A 22,620-nucleotide genomic window follows, 5' to 3' on the forward strand; every position below is an offset into this window, starting at 1 on the left:
GCTCAACAACGTTTATAAAATAAGGCCGTATAAGTCGTATACGGAATTTAAGATTAAAAACATTTTTATATTGTATGAATGCTCATGAATATTAAGATGTAATATTAATAATGTATTGGAAATATCTTTAAATTTTTTTAACATACAAAAATTCAACAATAAATTAAAAAAGATAATATCGACATTTAAAGTTAAATAGATTATGTATAAGTTTTCAAATGCTAGACCGATCAGGTTATGTTGGAACTAGTCAACAATAACACGGAGACGAATAATTCATTCCGAGGCGCTTTATCGTCCCCGGATCAGCAAGTCAAATGGCCTGCCGCCCCCGCGGAGCCACACTGAACTGTACACTATAAAAAACCACATAAACACTGAAATGCACTTCATAAATAAATCGCCGGACTTGTTCCTTATACGATTGCCGACCACGCCCCCCGGCCGGCGGACCAATGCCGGCCGGCTTGACCGCGGCCGCGGCGAAATTTACCGCGAACCATTTTGACAGATCGATTTTTTAAATTGTTTTTCTTTTTTTTTAAAACGACTAGCATCTCCAGCTTCTTTTTTTAAACGTGATAATAGCTGTCGCGTTTTCGGTCAGTGATTACGCGAATTTACGATATACGTTTTTGCTAATGTCAGTCATAACTCTTTGGCAGGAGTTCGGGTTTTGCGCGGTAATTTTATGAAGACATTTTTAAATGTTAATCCATTTATAATTGCTCCAATCATTGGGTGCATTGTTTAAAACTTAATTTTACTTTTTCGAACGTTGACGTTTGTATAGGTGATTAAAGACAATAGATTTTTTTGTCTATGGCATGGTCCAGTGCTGCTTAGTAATATTTAATGAATTATGCAATTTAAATACAGTTTGTGACAATTACCGGGACGTCAGCTGCAAATAATCACTGTTTAAATCGCGAGGGAATGATAATATTAGGCTTGCTAATTTCCTCGTTTGCATATAACTAAAGAGTATTTAATACACACACTAATGGCATTTTGAGTTCATAATGTAATTTAAGTGCTCGATTCCTCGAAAATTCCTTTCTTGTAAACTACATTTTTGTGTTTTTATATTATTGTATTTAACACAAATTAAGATTCTTTGAATATTATTTTTATTGCTGCAGGTCTTAAAATAATATGAAGTGAATTTGATGTTTACTTGTATATTGTAAAACCGTAACGAATTTGTTTTCTATAATTAAATTCAATCACTATATACGAATACATTTAAATTAATGTTCTTTATTCAAATTGACATTAAATAGGTATAGGCAGTTTAAAAATGGCGTTTTAATGATAATTTAAAAAACAAATTGTAATAGTAGAACTTTCGATATTTTTAATACAATAAAATAATATTATCTATATCCATCCTAAACCTTATAAGACCATATTTATTTGTTATGATATACTAAAAATAATTATACCTAGTAAAGATAAGATAAGATAAGAAGCACTCCCGTAAATTTTTAATTTCTCTAAATCCTAGTCGAGTGCGGCTGTGCCTAACATTAAGAAATGAAGGTGCTTTTCAATTCGACGATAGTAAGTCAAGACATTGATCTTTTATAAATGTATGAGTAAGATATTAAACAATTTAAAGCTGCGTGGTTGTATTTTTTTATAAAAACAACTTATGTTTCATGTAAACAACAAACTTAGACAATATCGGGTTTCCCTAATTTACAACTTGACATTGGAATCCATTATAATAGTCATTACATAACAATACTCCAGTAGTAGGTGTTTGTTTTTAAGTTGTTACTTTATTTCAGTAAATACATACAACTAATGCTCTTACTATATATATATATATATATATATATATAATTTCATTATTGCCTGCAGCTGTTATTTCGATACTACCTTATTGATAATATATATTGTATATGAATAATAATAACGTCCGCTATATTGGATTTGATCTTGACCAAATTAAAAATTAGCAAAATACGCAGATAAAGTATATAACGAAAATGTGGGCTCGGACAAGTGCATTCACTACTCCCATATTATGTTATTACAATCCGATGGGACGGCGATATGACGACCTTTGTGATAACGGGCAGAAGTGAAGCACGACCCAAATCCAGGCTTCTACTGAGTATTTCTCGCTAACAATTAAACAGATCTTTTAGCCCGGAATTAGAAACCAGGACCTTGTTATTTCTTGCTTTCTTTTTAATGTATAAGATTGGCTGGAAGGCCACATTATGGTAAGTGGTCACTACCGCCCATAGATGTTGGTTCTGTAAGAAATATTAACTGTTTCTTACATACTATAAGCCACGACACCATAAATATATTATAGCGTGTTACTATGTATTAAGATAGTAGAAATATTAATAACAAACGAAGATATCCCTAAAAATGTCGCGCAACACAGTAGCCAGTTAAAATATTCCGTATCCCGAATTGAATTCTGAACCCGTTCGGACGTGACATTCCATCATAGTGCGATGTCTCCTCTCCAGTGGTTCTGTGACTTTTTTCTCGCCATAATATTCGACCGGCGGTCAATTAAAATGACTCTTAAACACCAGTGGCAAGGAATTCCGCTTCTAAACTAAATTTGTCCGGGTCCATTGTGTTCGCTTAGACAAAAAAACACGCACGCATCCGACAAAGAAGCGGTACCTTTTTGTTGGCGGATACTTCATAAGTGTATAGCGAATAGAAATTTCTTAGTTATTTGATGATATAATGACTTCGTTGTGTTCAGTTTGTTTATGGATTATATTCTCTATATGTTTTTGTTTTCGTTATTATTGTCTTATGCAATTAATTTAATTGGACGAACGTTTAATCTATACAAATAACTGTCTGACTGACATATCAAAGCACAGGTGAAACTACCGGGGCTATCATCTTGAAAATTTACATACGAATTCCTTATACACAGTAGGTTAGCACTAATAATGGATTTTTGAAAATTAAACGCTCAAGTGATAAAGGAAACGAAAGTTTCTATGAAAATTCATTTTCTACGATAGCTATGCAACGTGTTATTTAGCAATTCTGAAATGATGCAAGCGAAACCGTGGGTAAGCCGCTAGTCATTTTATAATGCGATCATAACGTACTCGAAATATGTTTATAGTTACGCAAGCCGTCGCGTTGTTTTTGAGCGTGGAAAGTGTAAAAATGTATCAGTCCATTTAAAGAGAAACGCGTTCGTGTTATCCCAAAAAACGTTTATTATATTTACTTGTTTAGGTATATTAAAAAGAATGACGAATTTCACGACTCGATTGGTTGGAGTTAAAGATAGAGGTGTTACAATGAAGTGTAATTAAGGGAGAAGTGAAAATTATAAAAAGAGCTTGCGAAGTGCCAGCGAAATGAACTTCAACTTCAAGTTTTATGTCTCGATGATAAACTGCTTTTGATAATTAATTTATTAGTCATTAATTACTTTTTTTCTTTCATTGTATCTTTATACAAATTTAGAATGAATAAATTATCTTATTAAAGTTTTAATAATCTCTAATGAAAACAATCTTTTTTTTGTATTAGGTAATTATAGTGAAATATGATGAAAATAGACGATTTATTTCACAAAATGTTTGAATACAATTCTTCTTATATTTTTTATTACACACACATACTCAAACACACACACATATTCTTGTTGATATTTAATTATTAAAGAGAAAACATATTGTACGTAATGATTTTGTTGCACAAAAAGGGGAACGGGGCTGTTACTCTTTAATACAGTTTATGATCTAGCGAGAAGTACAGTGCCAAGCCCTATGTTCTATCTCTATTATGTAACAATATATATGATATATTTTGTTACATAATTTATTGAAAAGTCTGTAAATTTTCAAGGTATTCAAATACTGATATAAAACTAATTGATTGTTACTTATAAGGGAGCACATGAACACCGATAACAAAAAATAACATCAATTCGCGGCTCATTCGAGAAAGTTAATTTATAAATAAACAATATTTTCCACAGCAAAAATGAAGTATTTGATCTATACAATAAATGTCAATATTATTCTAACTCTTTTACTCCAACAAATATTTGATCTAAACGATAAACGTCAATAATATTCCAAGTCTTACACTCCTTCGACCGATCAAAAATAAAAAAAAAACAAAAAATAAACTAAACTTTCTTTTTAACATTTCTATGAAAAAGATAAAAAAGGCTTTAAAGTCGGGCACGGCGCGGGCGCATCGGGGCATCAAAGAGGTTGAATTCATCTTACTCATTCATTTATACGAACATTTCTGGGGACGAATTCTTTATAAACTGCCAATGGTCGCCGATAATCTTAAATGATTATTAGCTAATTCTGTAATTATTTTTATTATTATTTAGAACTGGGCAGACTTAATTGGCTACTTTATGTCAAGTTTTTACTGGTGGTAGCGCTTAGTGCAAGCTCGTCTGGGTAGGTTTTCCACAAAACAACCGTACTTGGTATTGTTGTGTTTCGGTTTGAAGGGTGAGTGAACCAGTGTAATTACTGTCACAAGAGACATAACATCTCAGTTCCCAAGGTTGTTGGCGCATTGGCGATTTAAGCGATGGTTAATATTTCTTACAATGCCAATGTCTATGGGCGTTGGTGACCACTTACCATCAGGCGGCCCAAATGATCATCCTATACTATAAAAAAGTCACCTCGGACTATAGAATTTGACATTGTATGTAATATTATCCATTGTTTACACCTATTATATTATAGTATCTAAGATATTACATCCCTGAATAAATACATTATTTAGACATTATTATATAACTACGGTATGGCAAAAGAATGACATTTCACGAGCGCCGTTTATTTTTTATTTGCCGGAAAAAAATGAGTAGGAAATTAGAAGCCGCAATTAATTTAATTTAGCCAGCCTCTTGACCATAATTTTTGTTTCATTCATGATATAATTCGACTCTTGAAGTCGCTGCACTTGTAACAAATAACTGGTATTTATATGTCACTATCTCCCGGTCTTCTAACTTGATAAAAATCGTACATTATAAACATAGAAAGTATTATATACCTGTTTTATTATATATATACATATTATACTATTTAGTAGGTATGATGATGAAGGTGACGTCTTGACCGATTTCGTCCATAGCGGCTATTCTCGCCATGTGGTATTGTAGTGCACAAAGACAGAAGATATATGTTAAATATTACTTACAATTGGCCATTTGGACGGGCCGGTTGGCGTGGTTGGTGGTCACCAACCGGAACAAGCATTTGTGTGCATGAACATGTCTGGTTGTCCTGAGTCTGGGTGTAATTTTCTATATAAGTATGTATTTGCAAAAGAAAAGTACTATATGTAGTATATCAGTTGTCAGGTTTCTATAGTACAAGCTCGGCTCATTTTGGGATCTGATGGCCGTGTGTGTATAATGTCCCAGGATATTATTTATTATTTATATAATTCAATATTATATGTGAATTAATTAATGAAGTGCTTAAAAAGTAAAAAGCCGAGATGGCCCGGTGGTAAGAACGCGTGAATCTTAACCGATGATCGTGGGTTCAAACCCGGGTAGGCACCACTGAATTTTCATGTGCTTAATTTGTGATTATAATTCATCTCGTGCTTTACGGTGAAGGAAAACATCGTGAGGAAACCTGTGTCTAATTTCACTGAAATTCTGCCACATGTGAATTCTACCAACCCGCATTGGAGCAGCGTGGTGGAAAAAGCTCCAAACCTTCTCCTCAAAAAGAGGAGAGGAGGCCTTTAGCCCTGCAGTGGGACATTCACAGGCTGTTACGGTTAAAAAGTATAAATTTATGTTACTGCATATACATATATATTATAAAACAGGCAGGCGTGCGTGCAAATGGATCACCGGGTAAGTGATCACAATCGCACATAGACATTCACGCTGTAAGAAAATAACCGTTCCTTTCATTACCAATGCGCCATCAACCTTGGGAACTAAGCTTTTATCTCCCTCGTGTATTTACACCCTTAAAACCGAAACCCAACAATTTTACTATTAAGCGGTAGAAAATCTGATAATATGGTGTACCGTACTTAGACGGGTTTGCACAAATCTGTACAGCCAAGTAAAAACACTATTAAATATATATATATATATATATATATAAGTATATATATATATATATATATATATATATATATATATAGTAAATTAGTTATATTCAGTCAATAAAATTACAAACAATTATCTGTGCTACATACTTTGTAGATAATACGTTTCAGTTCTATTGAACTTATAAGCATTTTCATTAATAAGATGACAATTCTTATAAGATCAAGATAAAAATATGCACTCACAATATTACATAGTATTAAAGATTGAATAGTTCGCTTAGAACTCTTGTATAACATTACTTATTGTTATACAATATTGTTGTGTTCCGGTTTGAAGGGTGAGTGAGCCAGTGTAATTACAGGCACAATGGACATAAAATCTTAGTTCCCAAGGTTGGTGGCGCATTGGATATGTAAGCGATGGTTGACATTTCTTACAATGCCAGTGTCTAAGGGCGTTTGGTGACCACTTACCATCAGGTGGCCCATATGCTCGTCCACCTTCCTATTCTATAAAAAAAATAATCTTATATAGATATGTTCTTAAAATAAAAAGGAACACTTATGATATTAGAAAATCGTTGATTTTAATTCACGAATTAGATTAATTAATTAAATTCTTATAAGTTTGTGAATATGACAGATTGAATATAATAAATATACTATTTCCTAATCCAGAAAGATGTAAATTTCACCTGCGATGTAGCAAAAAGCGGGATGGTTTTTTTAAACCGAAAGTATAATAAGAAACAAGAGGAAGCGGCCGGGACATCGAACCCGTAACATGTCAATACCTCCGCTTTGCATGAGGGCTACATCATTATTTGTGATTTGGGTCGTGTGCCACTGTGTTCGGTTAAGACATATTAGTAACGGGCTGTTTTATTTTTAAAATTTTATAATATCCTGGGATATTATACACACAAGACCATCTGATCCCGAACTAAGCAGAGCTCATACTATGGAAACCAGACAACTGATATACTACATATACTACTTTTCTGTATTAAAATCACTATATTAAAAAGTGAAATTATTGTTACAATAACGAATGGTCTTTTTAAAAATAGAACACCAAATCATACAAATTGATGTAAATTACTCACTCAATTACTCTCAAAAATCCAAATAACACAATGTAACACATTCAACAAATCACAAGTCGCGCCAATAATGTATTAATTACTTTACCTTTCTGTTCAACAATAAAATGGCAGTTTTTTTTTAATTAGCGCGCGCGCCTTTTGTTTTTTCTTGTAGGGATCAAGGAATATCTTAACTAACTATATAGTTCGTTAATTTATTAATTTATACATTGTTTTCTTTTTTTTAAATGGAAAATAAACTCGTATTTAACTTACTAACGAATACAGGATCACTGATCCCGAAACTAGTTGAAAGTACCAAATACGGCATGATCGAAAAAAAAAAACGCAAGATTATTTTTTGTCCAATCAATGAAAAGCACAACAAAAAACAATTCTCTCATGTAAATAAATCTGTAACAATATGCCCTCCACGAAGTTTGAATGTTCATACATAAAAAACTATTCGAGAAAAATTTAAATTTCCACAAGTAGCACAGAAGAGAAATGGCCGCCGTCGTTAGTCGGTTATTCAGATTGAGTGACGTCTCCTCCGTAAAAACCTCCTTTCTTGCAATTCAAATCGCGTTTTTGTACGGTTTTTTACCAATTTTGTCGGTTTTTTAGATAAGACAGAAAATTTATAGGACATGTGGGGAAGGGGTCGAGTTAGAAGTAACATGCGTTTGATTTTTTTTTCTTGTAATAAAATATAAATTAATTTGTTACAACTTGTTTTTAGTGATGTCTCTCTGTCTATTTTTTTTGTTCTAGAACATCGTCGAACAAATTTATTTATTTTTGAAGATGTACACATTTTTGTTGTACCAATGACTTTGAGTTCAGCCACAGCATCCTTAAGATGTTATACAAATATAATATTAATCTTAAAATATAATTATGTCACTAAGCATTTAACTGTCTTAAAAAATCCGTTAAATTCCTTAAGCTTATATAGAAAAATATATTTTTTTTTAATTTAGAAATTGATTAATTTTAAGAATCCAACTAGTCATTGACCAATTGGATGGTAGAAATAAATTAATCTTAATAGCTTATTTAATGTTATTCGAAACTTGAATCACTTAGATATGAATGGCCTCTTTAGTAATTATTAAGTTATTCAGTTATATTGTAAAATTAATTAATATTTGCGAAATTACATGTAAATTGTAATGTACTTAAGATACGATCGATTCTAGCTTAATGTAACTTAAGAACGTGCTTTTATGAGAACAAGATCCTGTATTTAAAATTAAACATCAAAGACTTGCCGCATAATTATAAAAAATAATTATGAAATAATTAATTTGAAATGAAATTAAACATTGTATATTATTTCTAGGTAGGGCTTCTGGGTAGGTACTCATTAGATATTCTATCTCTAAACAGCTATAATTAGTATTGTTGCCTTGGTTTGAAGGATGGGTAAGCCAGTGTAACAACAGGCACAAGGAACATAACATCTTTGTTCCCAAGGTCGGTGGCACATTGGCAATGTAAGGAATTGTTATTACTTCTTATATCGCCAATGTCTATGGACGGTGGTGACCACTTAACATCAGGTGGCCCATTTGTCCGTCCGCCTAACTGTAACATAAAAATATATTAAACTCTTTGCAATACAATAATATTTAGACAACGGAAAAACAATATAAAAATAAGAGTAAGCTAATTAAATTTATACATATAAATAAGTGTCTGTCTGTGATTTCAAAATATATAACAAAATATATAGTATATAACAAAATTTAGACGAATAATATATATGTATATTGTATATCTAATATTTACAATAAAGTTCAAACAGTTGAAGAAAAAAAAACAAAAGTCAAATTATTAGAAAGCTACAGATTGTATTAGTAAAATTTAAAAAATATATAAATTATTTAATTTTTAATTATTTATTAAATAAATTAATTAATAATAAATTAATTAATTATTAAAAAAAATATAAATAACTATGATTTACGTTACACAGGTGAATACCGAATCGGGCTAAAGTTCAACGAGCAGCACATCCCAGACTCACCCTTCAAGGTGTACATCTCTCCAGCTGTAGGCGACGCGCATCTTCTGGAAGTAGCTCAGTTCCCGGATTCAGCTCAAGTAGACAAACCTACACAGTTCTACATAAGGCTCAATGGCGCTAAGGGCAGCTTGGATGGCAGGGTAAGTAGCCAATTAATTATGTTGAATATGGTTCTCCAAACTTTTCAACATAAGGGCTGGATCTAATTCTTCAACTTATTTCTAAGAACCATTGCAATAAACGATCCCGCTACTGATTGTGTTTGATGACCGTCGGTGTAGTTTACTTAATTTAAACTTAAACACGTATTCTTTTATTGTCAAGTTAACCTACATTTCTAAAAGTTCGCTCTAAAAAGAACTAGCAAGAAATATATATTTAAAAGCATACAATATCATATATAAAAAATATATATAAGACACGAGATTCAAAAATAGTTAAATACGCAATGATTTTTGAAATAAAAATTTCACAGTAAGATAGATAATATCTTTATATAATAAAACTTCTTAATTGTTGATCATGTTATCTTTGATAAAATATTCGTTGCATGTTTGAGGAGACAATATGAACATATGTTATGTCTATATCTTAAGAGAATGTTAACAATACAATACTTGAACAGCGCTAAATATCTAACGATAGAAAAAATAAACTATTGTCAATATAACAAATCCATATTTAAAATTTTCTGTTATCTGTATAGAGTCCGCGAATCCCCATTCATCGGACAATATGTTTGCCAATAAGCGAGGGTCAATTTGATTTATCGTGTGAACATGATATCCGTCCAGGCCGTCATATTATTAAAGATTTATGATAGATGGACCCGCGTTACGTTTGGCGTAACATCGCTTAACAATTGTTCTTTTATTTGATAATCCAAAGATACTATAACTGTCCTTTTAAAAACATAATACTATATTTCATATCAATTCATAGCTATTTGAAAACTGTTTTTTACCTATATTACTTTTTCTTTTAAGTGCTTTAAAATATTCTTGAATATAATTTACAATTTAATTTGCTTTTAATGATAAAAATTACGATAAATATCAACATTATTAGATAATTATCTCGAGTAAAACGTACAAATCTTAGTGTCATTGACCCAGTGACTAATTATTATTAATAAGCCTACGAAACTTTCTCTATCACTTTACAAATTCGATAACAAATGTCGTACATTCGCAACTCTGGACTAGTCTTATAAAACACTTGGGACTTGTGTAATCGCCCTTTGCTTTCATAATGCACATTCATTATAATAAAAAAAAAAACAACAAATAAGAACTCTTTTGCTAACATTCTAAATTTAATATTTGTTTTTGTACCCAATAGTGTTATACCGTATTTCTTTGAAAAAAAATGTAATAAAACAGGCTGACCGCACGTGACCGCCCTCAGCAGCATAAATCATAGTCCAGCTTAATATTTTATAACTTCGTACGATGAATACTGGCCGAAGTTTCACGATGTGTTATAAAAATTAATATGGTAACAGTTGCATTGTTTCATAATTCAGAAGAAAGTCTAAAAAAGATTTATCCTACAGGTTTATTCTTGTTGAGTTATGATTTTATAACACATTAGAGATCTAAATAGGTTTCTTATTATTATATATAAGAAATTAGCTAATTTTATCTCTAGGAAAAATGCAACATTGATAAAATCGAGTTAATTCTATTAAACAAATAAACTGAGAATCCAATCGGTACTTACCACTAAGCACGAACTGTAAAATGTGAACTAAGCACACTAGAACCAAGTGGTTTCACGAGTTTGAATCCGTAATCTTCAGTCAAGATTAACCTGATATAACCAGATATTGGTTACATCTAAAAAAACAATAATATTTAAAATATATTTGACCCAATATTTCTCTTATGAATATTATGTCTAATAAGGAATATTGTAAAGCTTAATATCGAATGGAATTCGTCCAGGTCATCTCCCCATCAGGCAAGACAGACGACTGCTTTATCCAGAACATCGATGGTGACCAGTACAGCATCAGGTTTATGCCCAGAGAGAACGGTGTCCATAACATTAATGTGAAGTTCAACGGAGTACACATCCCAGCCTCTCCTCTCAGAATCAAGGTATATTATTTATTTTGGAGATTAACATCTTATCTTATAAAATGTCAAACTGCTGGGTTAAGCAGAATTGTTCTTTATGTCTATATAAATATAGGTTAATTTACTTACGTAAACATATTCCCTTATATGAAATTTGATGGAATTGTGCATTTTTTTTACATTTTAAGTTGCATTAACAATAGCTGAAATTGCAAGAAATTGGTTCTATTAGTCATACCATCCATTCCCTAGTTGCTTTTTTATATAATTTATAAAATATATTAGTACTAGTTACCGGCTTCGTAAAGGTAAAATAAAGATTTAAATAAAATGCTTATACTGTAATACATAATATAACTATTGGTTTACGTGGATGCCAGCAAAGTCGTTATGTACCACAAAACCGTTATGTATTATATACCTAAATCGCAACATGAATCCGTCCATTAATGAAAATCTTATGAAAATCTGTGCGGTAGTTTTTGAGTTTATCGCCTTCAGATAGACAGATAGGCGTAGGGTGCCTTCGTTTTAAAATATAAAGTGATAACTGAAATACAATAACTATATATGAAGTGTAATGTTTTAATATAGGTCGGTAAAGATGACGCTGATCCAGCTGCTGTTCACGCGCATGGGCCAGGTCTTGGAAGTGTTAAGACAGGTAGGCTAACATTCCGCTTAAATTAAAACATAAGTATTCTAACGTTGGAATCCTAGATTAAAACTAGCTAAACCTAGGAACTCAAGAATAATTATACATCTTGAACGAATGCAATAAATGAACTCGTATAGTATGAGTATACTGGTTGTATGAGTGCTAGAAACATTTCCCTGTTGAATAGCAATTGCGATTCTTTTGACGTAAATAGAACAAGTATACTAATCACTTGTGATATGCTGTGAAAGCTATAAGACGTGTTTCTAATTTTAATACAAGATGCTTAACACGCAAATAAACTTTCAACCTTTGTATTGCTCGATGAAATGGAATATAATTTTATTACAGGCACAAGGGACATAACATCTTAGTTCCCAAGGTTGGTGGCGCATTGGCAATGTAAACGATGGTTATCATTTCTTACAATGCCAATGTCTGTGGGTGTTGGTCACTTACCATCAGGCCCATATGCTCGTCCGCCTACCTTTACTATAAAAAAAAACATAGATGTTAAAAAGTTAGCAGTTGATTTTCATGCAGAATAATGATTGAATTTCATTAACATATATGTATGGTATTGCATGAGAAAAGAGTTACTATTGAGTATATTTGGTTTAAAAAAAAATAGAGAAATTACATAAACATAGTTAAAAAAGTGTCTCGGATACAGTAAAATAAATAGTTATAAACTTAAAACTTTGGCGTGTAGGCTATCTTGGGATACTGAGGCATATAATATTGAGAGTCGGATCCAGGTATGAGGCTAGCCAATACTCAAAGACCGAAGGAATAATATATATTTATTTACGACACGTCACAATTGTTTGAGTACCCTGTACTGACTGATTGATTAATGTATTATAATATTCTAATAATAAATTGTTATGATTTCGTCATACCAAATATGGAGTACAACTAAAAAGGCGATGTGCTGACGGCACAAAACAGATGAATGAATGATGAAGGTTTTATATCGGTATTTAGTCTATATTTCGATCCGTTGGTTATTTCATATTTAATTTAATTTTGAAAAATAATTCTATAGTGCGTGAATACCTACTTAACCTAAGGTACCTGAATAAAATATTCGTATATTTTGATTTTATGATGTATGGTACCATGATAACATAAAATAATGGTCGTTGTCGTCAAAAAAGAGAAGATGTGGGTTATCTAAATATGCAATTGTATATATGTATCGTGGAATGCATTATTTATGTGTAGATGATAAGGCTCTGTGTTAGTTAATGTAGGCACCACCCTCTCATTATTCTACCGGGGCTTCGCTATAGCTGGTGCTAAGTCTGACAAGATATATACGATGGAGATCTGCATTAAGTTTCTGTGATTTTTCATACATAATGGATCTTATATTTATATTACAATTATGGGTACCCCACTCATTATTCAACCGCCAAACATCAATAAATGCTGTTCCGATTTTAAGGGTTAGTGAGCCAGTGTATTTATAAGCACAAGGGAATAAAATCTTAAATCATCGCGTGGTCATTTGTCTCAGCTCGTCTTCCTAGAATTAATATTAAAAATGTTACAAGTTTGGTATTTAAATAAGATTTAAATATCTATGAAGCCTAATCATTCTAATAACGAACAGAGCCATGATCGGAGACTAGTCGATTAAAATTAAACAAGATTATTTAATACATAAACGCAACTAAACAGAATTATTTCGTCATTACGAGGACGTAAAGTTTTTAAAACAGAATTTATTTGAAATATACTCGTATGTATGTACAGATGCAATTAAAATTCACGTTTCAATTACACGTGTAATTAATATATATATATATATGTTTTAATTTATTTTAGGATATTGATTGTAGATAATAAAGCTAGACGTGTATCGTGTAATGTCATTAGATATATCCTCTGTATAAAGTACTTACTTCCTTATCTCTTAAGGTGTGGGTCTAATTATGCATCTATTTGGCTAATAAAAAGTTAAATGCTTCTCTGTTTCTTAGAATACGATAAGATTATGATTTCTAAGACGAATTCAATATTAATTAAATGAAAGATATTTGAAAATGTACTCGGATGTCAGATAAAATATAATTACGAAGATGAAAATTCAATTATTGATAAAATTATAAAATATTTTAACATGAATTCAAGTTAAAGTAGAACGATAAGGTAAAAATTTCTATAAATCGTTCTCTTTCTCTCTCTTCCCTACGAAATGTACAGCTCTCCCTTTTTAACTCGAAGAAATATATTTGTTAGTATAGTTTTCGGTGGAAATGGTTAAAAATTTAGTTTAAAAATTTTGACTATAACAATGAAAATACGAACAAAGAAAGTTAAATAAAAGTACTTATTTAATTCTATAGTTACTTTATTGTGTATTTGATTATCACGAATGATTTTCAATATTTTTTTCACAGGTGCTAAAACTGACCTGATAATTGACACGTGCAATGCCGGGGCTGGTATCCTGGCAGTTACCATGGATGGTCCCTCCAGGGTTGCCATGGACTGCACTGAAGTCGAAGAAGGTTATAAGGTAGGTCAATACTTATTAATCGTACAAACTATATATGTATTTTTTTAACAAATTTAAAATATACTTCATTTAAATACCTAACTCAAAAAACGACTAAACAATTAAACTTAAAAAGTATACCCGAAATTTTATTATATAATATCACTATATATGTACATATATAGCTGCTGTTGTTTTATATTATATTAATAAATAATTCAAAAATAATAATATATAATATATGTTTTATATTAAAGTAAACAATCTTTTCAGTTTTCTTGATTCATTCTTTGTAGTATCTGCATTCGCATTAAATAATCCTTTAAATTATTTACCTTTAGTAAGCTATTATGTACATACCCCTTTAGACTAGTTTCATAATATTTTAACATAAAAAAATAAAATATTGTTATGACTTAAGTTATTTTACGCCTCTATGAAGTCTAATTTTAAACAATTACTATCCAGGTTACTCAATTGTTTCTTAGAAGATTTTGCATTCTTGTAGGGCTTTCCAATACTGTGGCATATCGAATCGAAGGCTTTAACGAAATTGGTGTATATTTTGTTAGATAATATATTTGATTCACTGTGTTTCTGTTTCTTATGTTACTTTGTATTTTTTATTAGACTTTGTATTTCTTTAATATTTCCGTGGCGTATATAGACATCTGATATTTTCTGCGAAGTTGGTGTATTTCTTTGTTCAGCGTATAGTTTTTATAAAATATAATTGCCGTTTTCATTATTCTAGAGCTTTAGAATACGTCTACTCGATGACTTGTCTACTACTTGGAATTATAAGCTTTCACGAATTTAGATCCTTGTATACATAATAACTTAAGGCTTCATGTGTCGGCTAGATGTTTCTAGAATTACTTAAGTTTAAGTTTTTCTTATTACGAATAGTTATTTTATTCAGAAAAATAAAACAATAATTTCTTAAGAGAATATATAAAATAAATAATAATAAATATAAATAATTAGTTATACATGGCCTTTCTGTAGTTATTCAATTCGTATACATCTACCAAATTACGAATAAAAACGCCTACCGTTTTTATACTATAACTGTTTTTATTTTTGAATTGGCTTGTAAAAGTCTGCGGATAGGAGTACTTCTTCCTTGAATATTATTAGTAGTGTACTATTATCACTTAAGTATTATTTTTAATAACTATTTGTTTATTGCTGCTCAAGAAGTAAAGCTGTAAGTCTAACATTAATAATTTTTCTTATTCTTACGTTTATTTATATTTACTGGGCGCAAAATATAATATTTAAATGTTTGAACGTTAATTAGGTTATCATATTTTTTTTTAATTTCAAACGAACTGGAAAGGTAAAGGCTACACAAAATTTGCATCCGGACGACCCTTTAGTCTGTCAGAAAAAAAAACTGTGTTGAATAAAATTGAAAACCAAAACTTTAACAAAATAACATTAATGTTTGATTTTGAACTTGTGAATGTTACACCATTTAGGGAGCAAAAGGCTCCGTTTTGATTTTGAAGGTTTTCATATCATTTTTTTTCCCAGGTACGATACACACCTCTGGCTCCTGGCTTCTACTACATGAGTGTGAAGTATAACGGACATCACATCGTCGGATCGCCTTTCAAAATCGAAGCAACTGGTAATTTTAGAAATAAATTATTAACAAAAATCGCGATAAGGAAATATTTTTTTTAGCGATATTAAACCGATAATGGTCACTTGTATATCGGTAATAGGTTTGACTGTTCTATTTTTGAAGCCGAGATGGCCCAGTGGTAAGAACGCGTGAATCTTAACCGATGATCGTGGGTTCAAACCCGGGCAAGCACCACTGAATTTTTATGTGCTTAATTTGTGATTATAATTCATCTCGTGCTTTACGGTGAAGGAAAACATCGTGAGGAAACCTGCATGTGTCTAATTTCACTGAAATTCTGCCACATGTGAATTCTACCAACCCGCATTGGAGCAGCGTGGTGGAATAAGTTTCAAACCTTCTCCTCAAAAAGAGGAGAGGAGGCCTTTAGCCCAGCAGTGGGACATTCACAGGCTGTTACGTTCTATTTTTGATGAGATTTCGTCTGTAACAAGGCATTATAAATATACCCATATTTATAATGTCTTTTCCCGGATATATTATATGTACTGAATTTACTCGCCAATTTGAACGTGGGAAATAATTGTAAGTACATTAAACGTTTAAGCGATCGAAGCTATCTCCATACTTCATCACAATCAATTCAATGGTTTGGTTGATATTTTGACAGACAATTACGAATTTATAATATTAGTTAACTTTATATTTATATATAAAAACATGATATTGAAAAAATCTATCTTGAGGAGGAATCTCCGTGATTGACGTTTTCGTCATCGATTCTACGTTTAGTTCCTTTGATATTTTTAACAATATACTTACAATTATTCGTTTCGGAGTAAATAATATGATGCTATTAATTATGATATAATTACAAATAACTCGCAAAATAATCGCTACGTGTCTTTAGAATTGTTAAATGTATTTTTATCTTCACACATATAAACAAAACAAAATTGGCAATATTGCAAGGCGAATAAAACAATCGCATTGTAGAGGTTTTTAATTTTAACTTTTTTAGTTATTTAATTTTTATTTTTAATTTTTTTAATTTGTAATATGTATTTTGTTCTTTTTATTTTAATTTTGTATTTTATAAAAATGTCTGTATATAAAATGTAAATAAATATAACTTTAAAATTAAAAAAAAAATTAAGATCACAAACCAGATCGTTAGTGCAAAAAAATGAAGTTTCAGTATTTTTGAATTAATTCGTTATGTGAACGTTTCATTTATAAAAAAGTATTTTAACGATGGTCTTGTCAATAGTACGTTATGGAAATGGGGTCCGATTAGTAATTATTGCATGCAAGATTACAAGACAATGTCTGAACTTTCATGTGATATGTTAACTGAAATAGCTGCTGAATGTGCTTAAATTACTTCTATGGTTAACACGTAAGGCCGATGTGTACACCTTACCGTTATGGATTGAGAAATTAGCTATATCATAGTTTGGAAATGCTTTAGCAATGTTAAAAGCCTCTAACGCGATAGAGATGTTTTTCAAAATTTCCGAACTGTGAATGAACACAATTAAATTCTAGAATGTCTAGTAAATGAAAAAAAAAAAAATTCTGACGAGCCGGTTGGCATAGTTGGTACATACCTTGCCTTTCACACCGAAGGCTGTGGGTTCGATTCTCACCCAGAACAGACATTTGTGTGCATGAACATGTCTGTCTAGGTGTAATTATCTATATAAGTATGTATTTACAAAAAAAAAGTAGTATATGAGTTGTCTGGTTTCCATAGTACAAGCTCTGCTTAATTTGGGATTAGATGGCCGTGTGTAAATAATGTCCCAGGATATTATTATTATTATTATTTCTAGGTGACAACCTGGCCGAAATCGGTGCGCAAGAGACATCTTCAGTGACAGTGGAAACTGTTCAAAAGGTTTCAAAGGGCGCTCAGAAGCAGGGTCCAGTTCTGCCACACTTCAAGTCTGATGCCACGAAGGTTACCAGCAAAGGCATGGGATTGAAGAAGGCTTATCTGAACAAGCACAATCAGTTTACGGTGCACGCTGGTGATGCCGGTGAGTTGATACTTAGCTTCTGTGTATTTTTATCTAATGTAGACGATTAACTACAATAATTCCTATCATAGAACATACTAGTTTTCATTAACGAATCTTTGATTATGCCAATGAAAGTGTAAACAGAATATACAGATTCTACAAGTACTTGAAATATTTTAGAACATTTAGAACCGAAGTCATTGCTGAAGTTTGTTTCCTTAGTTGTATTACAGAAAATCATTATTAATTTGATATATATCTATCATATCAATCCAAAACAATTTTATTCTCCTTGATTGTTAATTACGTATTCACAGGAATTAGTTTAAATCAAAGATAACATTTTAATTAAATCAATCTTAAACTATATCATTTTCAATTAAGCTTGTATTGCTCTTTAAAATTGTCGATCAAAGTAGATTCGGAATAAATTTTCACTGATAATTAATTTAAATTTTAAACTTCCTAACCTTCAACTATCTTTAATTGACACTCAGGAAAACTATGGAACTTAAATCAATTTTAAAATTTATATCTCGACACAACTAGATTTGAATCTAAGCTATTTAATTTACACATAAGCCACATAGTCGATTTTTAATAAAATTTAAATTTGTTATTTAAATTTACTTTAATTATAATTTAAATTTCGAATATGAATCGTTTGAATAATATTCATCAGGTAACAATATCTTGTACGTCGGCATCTACGGTCCTAAGGGACCTTGCGACGAGGTTCAGCTCAAGCACAAGGGCAAGAACAACTACGAGTGCTGGTACGTCGTCAGGGACAGGGGAGAGTACATCGTTATCGTCAAGTGGGGGGACGACCACATCCCCGGATCACCCTACAAGGTGGAAGTCTAAATCCAATCAAACTGCGTATGTAGCACCATCTGTACCATCGTCTAGTATTAAGTCATCTAAATTGTGTGTTTTCAAAATTACATTTAGTCGTATTCGTGTTTGTCCAAATTTAGGCTGTTATAATCTACATACGCTGCTTTCTAAATTTGTTCTTAATTTATTAAGATTTCCATAATTTTGTTGGATTATTTGATTTCGGAATTGATCTCTTTTCGATCTGAAACGTCCTCTGCCATTCACTATCGTTTTGTGTTTTTTTTTATGTTTTTGTATTCCTACGTCTTTATTATCTATGTTACGTCACGAATTGTAATTTTCTTTCGTAATTAGCATTTTATTAATGTTTATTTCGATATCAACGTTCTAGTCGACTCATGTCAGTGTTTTTTTTTTAATTTATATGATTCTCGTTTAGTTTTTAGGGCGACTAAATGACAATACATATAAAGTATTATTTCAAAATATTCCCTTTTATAGTCTAAGTCGTAAGATGTAATTTATTGCTGTAAGACTTGAGCGAATTTTTCATTGTTTCTTTATATCTGTTTGTATGTAATTCTTCTGCGTCTTTTTCTTTAAAAAGTTCGTAAGAAGAGTTGGTAATTCGCTTATTGTCTTTAGATCGAGGCTAATCATAGACATTTGATTTTTCTTGTCCGTTTTTAATATTACTAACTCTACCTAAAAATCTTTGTCTGTGATTCGTCTGTATATTTTTATATGAATTGCATCTTATTTTATATTTCTTTAAGTATGATATTTTGCTTTCTAATTTTGAATGGTTTGTGCTGTATGAATTTTACCTACGTAGGTAGAATGATCCCTTATATTTGTAAATACCTATTTTAAGTACCTATTCAATAATGTATTTGCGACTGTTTACTAAATAAAAATGAGAAAAGTGTTAAAATGCCTTTTAATCTTCAAATCTACCTTCTGATTCTTATTGTCTAATTTTCGATAACTTTAAAAAAAAATAACAAAGTTAGAATAAACTCTACAAAATAAGAGCAATATATATACTCGTATTGTATTGTCGCCAGCGTTAAAACTGTAAATAAATACAAGCGGTTACGTAGTTAGAAGTAATTTCAAATTCAGTCTCAAGGTTGGGCCCAGACATACTAATAGGTCAAGTTTGACCCACACTTACAAATAGGTGAAGTTAAATATATACATTTTAAAATAATACTAAGTGAATAATATAAAGTTATTCTGTCAATTATTTGTGCCCGCGGTTTCACCCGCGTATAACTTAAAAAAATTTCTAATACTTATAGACCATATACTTACGGCGAACGAAGCCGCGGGCAATAGCTAGTTAAACGTATAGTATCGAAAAACAAAAGAAATGTGTATTACATATATTGTTATATTTTTTTAATCCGTAATAAGTAGCTTTATTTTTAATAATCCGCTAACCTAAATGTTTACAAAGTGATCTAAAAAAATTTACGAAATGGTGTCATGAAAATCGCATGAAACTAAATGAAATAAAATGTCACAGTATTAGGTTTAGTAGAAAAATATCAGAAATTAATTATGATTATAGCATAAATAATTGCATTCTAAAGAAAGTAAACCAAATAAAAGATTTAGAAATAATAATTGATTCAAAAATTTTATCCCGCATATTGATCACATTATAAGTCATTGATTGCGCTAGGGTTTATTAAAAGAAACACAAAAAGTTTTAAGAAATCAAACGCAATGGTTACTTTGTATAAATCATTCGTAAGAAGTTAGTTAGAATACTGCTCCGTTGCATGGAATCCGTTTTATCAAATTCATAAAGACAGGTTGGAAAGAGTACAGAAAAAGTTTTTAAAATTATTGTCTTATAAGGACAAGAATAAAAATTATTTGAAAAATACTCTGATATGTTAAAACATTACAACATGACTACACTTGCAAGTCGCAGAGATGTGATGGATTTGTGTTTTCTACATAAAATCATATCAGGCAGAATAGACTGCCCCGATCTTCTCAGTGAAATAAAATTAGTTATACCGAGACAGAGTTCAAGATTTGTGAACATACTGACTTTTAAATATCGGTTTTCACGAACAAACATAGGCATAAAAGCGCCTTTAAACAGGGCCCTTAAAACGTATATAATGTTTATAAAGAGACGGATATAGATTTATTTGATGATAGCATGGGAGCATACAAATTTAAAATAAAAGAATATTATGACGGATTGTGTATTTAAATTTAAACGCCAAAGTACTGCTACGAATGGTTCATTAATTAATTCTTCTTGTTTTTATTTTATTTATTTTTTGCGTTCTTGTGTATATTTTTTTATTTTTCGTATTCTTCTAATAATTAATTTATTTGTATACGTGTTGTTTACGCGATATCTTAAAAAATGTCACGTTGGAGTGAACGAAGCTGAAAATGTGAAATTGCATGATGAGTTAGCCTATAATTGCGATGTATAGTGTTAATAAGTGTCATTATTTTGAATTGTTATTTTCTGGGACAGATATGTAAAAACATTGTACATTGTGTTGGCTTCCTATAAAATAAAATAAAATAACCTAACAAAATATATCACAAACGAATCCAGACAGAGGTTTACCAGGTCCCTGTTACCAGCGTCATGGTAGCAGTTCGAAAGCGATCCCGTAGCGCTCCTCGTTAAGACGGAAAGGGTTTGGTTTTTTAGTGGGTATTCCGATGTTCGAGCCACACCGTGGGGAAAACGCGTAACGCGTTTTTCCAGCGTTAAAAAAAGAAAGGTCCCTGTTAGAAAGGTCAGAGAGCGCCGTGCTTCTGCAACATACCTGCGTTCGCTGCATATAACTCAATACTATAAGCATTTACATAACTTTTACGTAAACGCGTGGGCACGTTTAATCGACTTATGTCCATTATAAGCCGAACCCTATGTAATATGATTGATCATATACACCTGAGCTCAATTCACATTTGAAGTATCTAAGTCTCTGTAGCTGTCCATTTTTTAATATTGTTTTGTTCCTATAAACTTTCAATCATCATTATTCTACAGCTATCTTTTTGTAGCTAAAGTTTCAGCCAATTCAACTGAACAGTTATTTTATAGCATTTTTTATCGAATAAATGTTCGACATGATTCTTTAGTGACATAATTTTATCATTCATAAACTAATTGAAATAAAACAAAAAAAATTATGTGAACACAATACATTAGTGAAAACCGCATCCAAATCAAGTTAAGCTGTTTATAAGATTAGCGCGCACAAATGCACAGACAAACAGACAAAAATTCTAACAATCATTGTTTTGGGTTACATTGCGTTGATAAAGGCCTCCGATAATAGTTTTACCCATATATACTTCTATGTACAGACAGCTACATTTTAATTATATACAGATAAGTATGTTTTTGTTAAATAAATATCTTAAATTAAGTGATACATATTGATGTTATGTACGCTACAATCATATGTGTAAAAAGGAGTATTATCTGCTATGACAGATGTGTTTTGACTTTAAGTTGTCAAAATTTTTTGTTGACAAGTTAAAGTCCAGCCTGTGAATGTCCCACTGCTGGGCTAAGGCCTCTTCTCCTTGGGGAGAAGGTATGGAGCTTACTCCACCATGCTGCTCCAATGCGTGTTGATGGAATACACATGTGGCCGAATTTCAGTGAAATTTATATCTGTTTTGTAGCGTATTAAATAAATATATTAAATACTTTTTTGGGACATTGAGGTATATAA

At 31.2% G+C, this 22,620-nt stretch overlaps 1 protein-coding gene across 11 annotated transcripts in view; it reads left to right on the top strand.

Annotated features, from left to right (window-relative positions):
* Positions 1 to 19,820, top strand: part of LOC126777793 (filamin-A) — an 88,778-nt gene extending 68,958 nt beyond the window's left edge. For all 11 annotated transcript variants that reach the window (XM_050500919.1, XM_050500922.1, XM_050500917.1 and 8 more), the window contains 7 exons: positions 9,130 to 9,320; positions 11,127 to 11,282; positions 11,856 to 11,925; positions 14,328 to 14,446; positions 15,965 to 16,061; positions 17,855 to 18,061; positions 18,726 to 19,820. In XM_050500919.1, coding sequence (XP_050356876.1) covers positions 9,130 to 9,320; positions 11,127 to 11,282; positions 11,856 to 11,925; positions 14,328 to 14,446; positions 15,965 to 16,061; positions 17,855 to 18,061; positions 18,726 to 18,910 — 1,025 coding nt within the window. In that variant the 3' untranslated portion in view covers positions 18,911 to 19,820. The remainder of the gene's footprint in view (positions 1 to 9,129; positions 9,321 to 11,126; positions 11,283 to 11,855; positions 11,926 to 14,327; positions 14,447 to 15,964; positions 16,062 to 17,854; positions 18,062 to 18,725) is intronic.
* The last annotated feature ends 2,800 nt before the right edge of the window (positions 19,821 to 22,620 follow it).

Source organism: Nymphalis io, chromosome 24 (genome assembly GCF_905147045.1).
Source record: "Nymphalis io chromosome 24, ilAglIoxx1.1, whole genome shotgun sequence".
Classification (NCBI taxonomy): Eukaryota; Metazoa; Arthropoda; class Insecta; order Lepidoptera; family Nymphalidae; genus Nymphalis; species Nymphalis io.